The following is a 7,500-nucleotide window of genomic DNA, read 5'->3' as shown; positions in this document are numbered from 1 at the left end:
AAGATATAATACAGAACATTTTTCCACAATTATCAGTATTCCAGGAAAAATATCATTGTTAAAAAAAACTCTGTCCCATTGCCAGGATTGATGACAGGATTGCGACGCGTAGTAGGCCATTCCTCGGGTGGTGGTGGCTCTCCCCTCCGCATGTCTGGGAGTGCTGAATGCCTAGACTCTCTCCACCTCCACCCAGGTATTGCTCTGTCCCCAATGCCAGGATCTGGTGGTTCGCCAAGGAAGCGCAAATCCTCAGATGCCTTTGATCTGGGTCTAGAAGTCTGCAGGTCAGTATGCTTGGGGTCAACTTGTGTGTGTTTTGTCAATAAAGCTTGTAATGCATGTCCTCTCTTTGGGTTGTTGGTTGGGCTTTTTGTTTGTTTATGCATTTTATTTTTATTTTTTTATATAAGTACAAATTTGCTATGAACCTCTTCTCTTGCCGTTGGTGTTGGTCCAGTTGCAGTGTGCATGTTGACTTAGTAACACAGTGTGTTGAGTGGCATGTTATGTTCCAGGGACCCAGCTGACCACCTCCAGGGGCCAAGTCCGCCATCCCACAAGAGGGCCAAAGTTGAGGGTCATGGGGGCAATGTAGGGGCTTCTGCTACTACTACTGTGGATGCTGCAACTAGTTCTGTCTCTTCTATTCCTCTTACTGTAAACCCCTTTGCCTCATCTGTGAGTATATATATGGATTATATATGACACACTTGCATTTTATTGACTTACAAAGCATATGGATTTGAAAGAAAAATTAATGGGCTAGAACTTACTAAATCTTAAAATATTATAGAGAATTGCTATTATACTTATTATCATTATTATTTTTATTTTATTTTATTTTTGCTGATATTGCTTTAAAGACAGACACTATCAGAACACCTAATTTGAGATAGGAGTGTAATATTAAAATTAAATTACTTTTTAAAACCTGGTAATGTATGCTATAAAAGTTACCAGCATGCCCTATAATATGGCAGTTGTGGTGAATAATTTTCTTTTTAATGCATCTTGTCTTAAATGCTTTGCTTCTCTATTTTATAGGCGAAGTCAAGGACCAAAATGGGCCAACCATTCACCATTAAAGAAATTCCAAGCACGTGGAATGTATTCCCCCAACCAAGCACACAACCCTCCGTCATGGGCTACTCCAAGTCGAGTCTCAAGAGATCTACTTCAGCGAAGATCAGCGCACTCCCCAAATCCCCGGGCACTAACCTTCACACAAACCACCAGAGTGTGAGCAGGAAGAGCCTAGGTCGCACAGAGCATATTGGCGGCAGAGCTCTGATCTCAAAGACAAGTTTGGATGTTGCCAATACAAAGTCGGTGAAACTACCAGTAGTGAAGAGAAGAAGCTGTGATATACCTCTAAGGTCCACGGAAATAAGAGGAAGCATTTCTGAAGACACAACCTGGATGAGGCGTCGAAGCAGCGGGAACTGGAGGAAAAAGGAGAATGAACCTGATGGTGAAGATGTGTCTACTCTAGGACCCCGGGGGGTGCCAGATGGGGCTGAGTGTATTTTGCGGGATAAAGTTATGCCAACACCTGCCATTGCTGATACAGTAGAAACTTTGGAACAGCAGTATGATGATATTAAGTCTGTAGTTAAAAATATGGAAGAGGAAGTTGACAAGAACAATGTGCAGCAGTTAAAAGAGACCTACTTCCCAGACAGCTCTTCATTATCAGCACAGAATATGAGCTACTCAGAAATGATTCAGAGTGCCTATGAGCGAATGAAGGTTGAAACAAAGGACCTGGAAATTAGCCCTTCAGACAATTTATCAAAGAGATTAGGGAAGGAGCTCAAAATCAGAAAACGCAGAAGCAGTGAGCATAGGGTCATTCGATCCCCTAGTGAGAGAAAGATTGGTACCATTAGGAGACGCTCGAGAGAGCTTGTACAGAATGCAGCAAAGAGCCTTATTAATGTAGAGGATACCCCAGCTAATAAACCTGTTCAGACACCAAGGATGAAAGGGGCTCTTATGCAGACACCTATCAATACAGCATTAAAGAGGGGGAGGCCAAACTCAGTGAAATCAGGTCTTCCATTTGTGGTAAGGGCTTTGAACATCAGCTCAGATTCAGTAATGCCAGTTGATGAAACTCCAATTTCAAGCCGCACAGTTGTTGTCAACAGGAGAAATGGTGAACAGGAGCAGATCCAACGTTTACAGATTACAAATCAGAGTTTATATAACAGATCAAATGAACGAGAGAAGATATTTGAAAATTCTGAGGTGTCTGGGCTAGAAAATACAAATAGTAATTTGTCTCTGAGTAGTAGCCTACCTGCATTAAACACTGATGATAGTCTGATGGGAAGTTTTCTGGAGCAGTTCCCTGGACCAATGACACGTAGGCGGTCTAGTATTTTGTCTGCTTCTACAAATTTAGATTCATTCATTATGATTCATTCATCTGAAAATTCAGTCAACATTGAAAACCAGGGTGATAGAATCACCATGAGCAGTCATTCCAGTGAATGTATGGATGTAGATGAAGAGCCTATGAATAATGAACAAATGGGTAACCAAAACAAGTCAGCTGTTTATGCAATCCCAGCTGTTGTGGTTCCAGAATCAGGTAGAGATGAAGGTTGGGTACCTGCAGCAGATTTTATTGACCACATTGAGGATATGGAGGATGATCAAGAGGGTGGTGTAACTGAGAATGCAGGAAGGCCATCACTAGCAGCACTCATGAAACAGAAAAAGGTGACAGCCAATGTGCGATTGTTCAGCAATTTAGAAACTGCAACACCTGCTCAGAGGAGGCAATCAAGAATGCGTGGCACTCCACACAGACTGCCTTTACAGCGTGGTGCAAACTCCGAGAGCAGAGGAACTAAACTCAAGCACACTAAGAGTATGCCTTATAGATCAACCATGACCCCACGAGAGCTGTTGAAAGCAAGGCAAAAATCATTCCATTTTGATAAATCTCCACACAATCTTGCAAAAGTTGCTGTAGTGTCTCCACTGAAGGAAAGTACATGGATAAATATTCAACAAGAGCATTCTAGGGAAACAACAAAACCCCATCGGGGTGAAGCAACAACCCCACAGCGGAAATTCCACAGTGATGAAGTAGGCTTCAAGACACCCATCATACCAAGGAGTTTTCTACGTAACCAAAGTACAAAGTCCCCAGCTGAGATTGCCTCCGCCCAACCTCCTAAACTGCCTCCGAGAGCAAGTGTTAAACCATCACCCATACGTGTTCAATACAGATAAATATAAAAAGCTCTCTTCATATTAGTCATGTGTTATTTCAGTTTGGTTTTCATACAAGTCTTACTTTTGCTTTACTGGAAATGCCATTGCTTTGCAAATTAAATTGTTTTAAGAGAAATTAATAGATTGTCGCTTAATTTCTAAATATCTTTGACATCCATTTCCCCTGTGGAACATTTCTTTGAATTGTCTTTTAATACTTCTGTATTTTCATCACTTCTAGATTTAAATACGTTTCGATACACCTGAAATAAACAAAACTGGTACACCAGAAAAAGACACTACTCTTTTTATTTTTGTGTTGCCAGTCGAATTTTAGGTATTATATCATTCCATATTTTCACACATATTACCCCATGTTTTAGTTCATTTCGCTGTGTAATTATTTTATAAGAGATTTATATCATATGCTTTGGTTCAGCCAACTTGTTTTTCTGTTATCTTTCAACAAAGGGATTTGTTAAAAATCTTGTTTTATTAAATCTGTGCCATACTAAAAAAAAAAGAAAAAAAAAACTTTAGATTAAGTGGACCAAGACTCAAAAGTCTGTTAGCTTTGTATTTTGATCTTGCCACACATAATAAATTTTTAAAGAGATTGATTTTGCTTGTTTTAATATAGCTTGTTCACATTTCATCTTTATGATAAACTTATCTTTCGTTTGCTTATTATTGCTCAGTAAATTGGATGAGTACCATTCTTACTGATATTTATCCATTTAAGAGTGATCTTTTGTTGCATTAAGACCTTGATTGATTGTATATTAGTAATGAATAATACAGATGGAATAAAGATTGATATGTGAATAATAAATAGCAAAAAGGCTATGGGAACTCATTTATTTTGCATAATACAATATCTATTAAAAATGGTGCTCAGAAATGCAAAATCTTATTTTCATAGTCTGTAATTACAATGGATAAATTTTCCAGATGCAACAGCTTAAAGTAAACATTCTGCCAATGCATTTATATAAATATTATATAAATACATATTTAATTTGAGTGAAAAGTTAATCAGATTATTGGAAAGACAAGAGTGCAAAAATAATGTGTTTATTCATCAGAGATCAGAGATGGAATTTTTGCTTTAAGAAATATGTAAAGTAAAATTGTAACATTTTCCACAAGTACTGACCTCTTGTATGAATGTTTAGTCTACACAAAACTAAAGAAATCCATCATGCAAAAACAATATGCTGGAAAATCCAGTACATTTATGCTTTACTGTGAAAATGGAATTATATGTATCTGCTACACGTTGGTTGACTTATTTTATGAAGTGGTATTTTATGTAATTTCTTCTGATGCCCTTTATCTTGTATTCTGCTATACCCTGTACTCAAAACCCTTAACTTATGTACATCATTCTTTGCTACTCCCATGGTGAGTGTGGTATTTAATTTGTGTTCTGTTTAATAAAATATTATGCCTTATTTAAACATTTTAATGCTGATGGTATCCACATGATGGTCGTCCTGGAGGGAAGTTTGTGAATAAGGAGTTTATCCATTATAGATATAATCAAACTCATTTCAGAAAGCTGACAAAGATAAAGACTGAAATAACTGCATAAATTGATATTTAGAAGAACCATTAAAACATTAACAATAATTATATTGACACTTATTACAGCTACTGCTTGCCAGATTTATTTCACTGTTCCTAATCATAAAAAAGAAAAATTCTCCATTTTGAATATATAATAATACTAAAGCAATAATAGTAACCTAAGTGGAAATATGATTAATAACAACTGTAACAGCAATCATAGATGATAATGGTAATTACGATAATCATAGTAATATTAATAAAATAATAAAGGCCAAAATGGAAATCTGATTAACACCACTGGGACAGTAATCATAAATAAACATGATACGGATGGTAATCATAATACCCATACTCAGTAATAAAAAACAAAAAACAAAAAAATGCATTATTGATTATGATAATGACAATAACAATCATAAGTACAATAAAACTCAGTGCATTTACTTATACTACTAGTAGTAATGATAATGGGAATGATGACTATGGTAATGCTTATGAAAATAATAATGACTAACAATAATGGTGATAAAAATGATATCAAGAATGTCAGAAAGTAAAAATCAATGGCAATCATGCTAATAATTAATAAGCATCTGATGTTAATTCTAATGAGGATGATGGTTTGTTGTAAAAGCCTTCGTTTCTTTGAATAAGCATTTTTATAAGTATTTTGTAGAAATTTTACATATTATTTCTTGTACGCGTCTGTAGCTGGTACGATTCTGTAGTGCATATTAGCATGTTTCCGATATGTATTTATATCTGTCAATCAAATGATAATTATTAACGCACCGATGTGATTGTTTTTAAAACGAAATTTTGAATTTGGCGCCACTATTATAAAGATTGTCATATTGTTTATCAAACCTTTTTTGCGTTCACAAACAAAAGAAATTTGCCTGTACTAATTAAGAAATAATAATATACATATTCAATGCCTCTAAAATATAAAAAATCATATTTATCATTCTTTGCCGATCTTTTTGCGCACCAAAATCGACCAAGTTGAAAAAATAATTGAGTACCCATAGTCACTCAATCCGTCTCTGTTGCACCCCCATCCAATTACACCTCACATTCCCGCTTTTACGAAACAGAGAGAAAGCGTGTTCCATCATCAAAAAGGCGCAAAATCGTTCCGCTCGAAGGTAAGGGTCCCTGACGTCCGCCATTTTGTTTTGACCAACTCCCGTGCGCTCTCTAACGGCCGAACGAGAAGTGACGAAGGTAACATTTCCAACCTTAATTAATCCCATTTGCAACCCTTTATCACCCGCAAATCCACGCTGTCCGCACAGTGCTACGTCCAATCAACCCTATCGTGCCCCAAAAGAGGAAGGAGAAGGAGCGTAAGGCCGCGAAAAGGGAGGAAAAGGGGAGAGCCAGGAGGATCCAAGAACCCTCGCTCGTGATGCCCCCTACTTTTCACTCTTAAAAGCTCTAAGTGTAAATTTGTCCGTCAGATTGCGTCGTTGTAGCTCTTGTAGCCTCAAATTCCGTCAGATTGCGTTGTCGTAGCTTAGTCCATCTCGCTATTTTCGTATTGCTGTGGCGGGATGGAGCAGCTGACGGGGAATTCTTTTGTCATTTGCTCTGCTTTTGAGTCTAATAAATGGAGTTTGCAAGACACCCTCTTCGTGTTCATTTCCCCCCTTTTCCAGTCCATGTTTTTTGTGGGTCTTGTCCTGTGTCTCTTTCTGTCTCTTTGCTCTGATTTTATCCTGCGGCGTAGATATACGTATCTATTTTCTTCCAACGTTGTTATTATTTGATGAGAGATTAGATTATGGTTATTTCTTTTGTCCTTTGGGATTTTGTTCGAAAGGCCGACGTCCTTTTTCGATAACGTATTTCGGTGTAAAATGGCGTGAAGTTAATTTTTTATTTTGGTTATCACATTTATTAAAGCTTTCATGATTTATCAACACACTAAAACCTATTGTTTAAACAAATCAGAGATTTTGAGTTAGTTTTATATAGATATGTAGGGATGAGGGTTACTCTTTATGTAGACATCCTCAATAAAAATATAAAACAATAATTATATACACAACTTAGGCTGTTATGGTATTGTAAACTTACAGATGTTTATTTGTTCTGGTTAGATTTATGATAATTTTAGGTGAGTGAGGCTGTGCTTTTGCAGTGGGAGGTGATAATTTTGATGAAAACCTAATTGAGGTTTAGGAAGTAGGTAGCTAATGAATTTGATGTCTTTTGCATTCATTGGATGTGTTTAGATAATAAAAATGTCATTTTGTTATTGTCTTACTGCAAATGAGTAACATAGATCAGAAATACAGATTAGGAGGTTTTATTGTAAGTTATATTAGTCTTTTATTGTGACCATGGGTTTTTAGCAAAACATTGCTTGCGACTTATATTGCTTACGACTGATTCCCCCCTAAATCCTTTGCTTGTTGTTGTTGTGGGGGGGGATTGCTGCCATTTATATTCTGGCAGTATGGTACCTGTAGACCTTCCTGGTGATTTTTGGTTAAGAAACAGCCTTTGCTCTGTCTTGTTATATTTTACATGGTAGAGGTTTGTTGTCTTTTGCTGTAGTGCTGGAAGTGCGGCAGCTGTATTGATTACTTGGGAATGTGCCGCTGTTGTACAGGACTCTTACTTAACTGTAAAAATGAGATTGTTTTGTGTATATGAGCTAATTAGAATATGGTTGACTGGGACTTTTAT

The 7,500-nt window shown here is 36.9% G+C and overlaps 2 protein-coding genes across 5 annotated transcripts in view; both read left to right on the top strand.

The window, feature by feature from the left end:
- Nucleotides 1-4,685, top strand: part of LOC125045843 — a 12,234-nt gene extending 7,549 nt beyond the window's left edge. Inside the window, exons 7-9 of the mRNA XM_047643369.1 lie at nucleotides 86-287; nucleotides 519-681; nucleotides 1,048-4,685. Coding sequence (XP_047499325.1) covers nucleotides 86-287; nucleotides 519-681; nucleotides 1,048-3,249 — 2,567 coding nt within the window. The 3' untranslated portion in view covers nucleotides 3,250-4,685. The remainder of the gene's footprint in view (nucleotides 1-85; nucleotides 288-518; nucleotides 682-1,047) is intronic.
- A 1,276-nt stretch (nucleotides 4,686-5,961) lies between these two features.
- The window catches only part of LOC125045844 (transcriptional repressor CTCF-like), a 15,067-nt gene continuing 13,528 nt past the window's right edge, over nucleotides 5,962-7,500 (top strand). For 3 of the 4 annotated variants that reach the window (XM_047643372.1, XM_047643373.1, XM_047643370.1), the window contains exon 1: nucleotides 5,962-6,030. The gene's annotated coding sequence lies outside the window, so the exon portion shown is untranslated. Of the gene's footprint in view, nucleotides 6,031-6,229; nucleotides 6,250-7,500 lie in introns of those variants that run through there. The other variant, XM_047643371.1, reaches the window with a different exon arrangement.

Source organism: Penaeus chinensis, chromosome 38 (assembly GCF_019202785.1).
Source record: "Penaeus chinensis breed Huanghai No. 1 chromosome 38, ASM1920278v2, whole genome shotgun sequence".
Classification (NCBI taxonomy): Eukaryota; Metazoa; Arthropoda; class Malacostraca; order Decapoda; family Penaeidae; genus Penaeus; species Penaeus chinensis.
The sequence above is the reverse complement of the archived record's forward strand: the minus strand, read 5'-3'. Positions and strand labels throughout refer to the sequence as shown.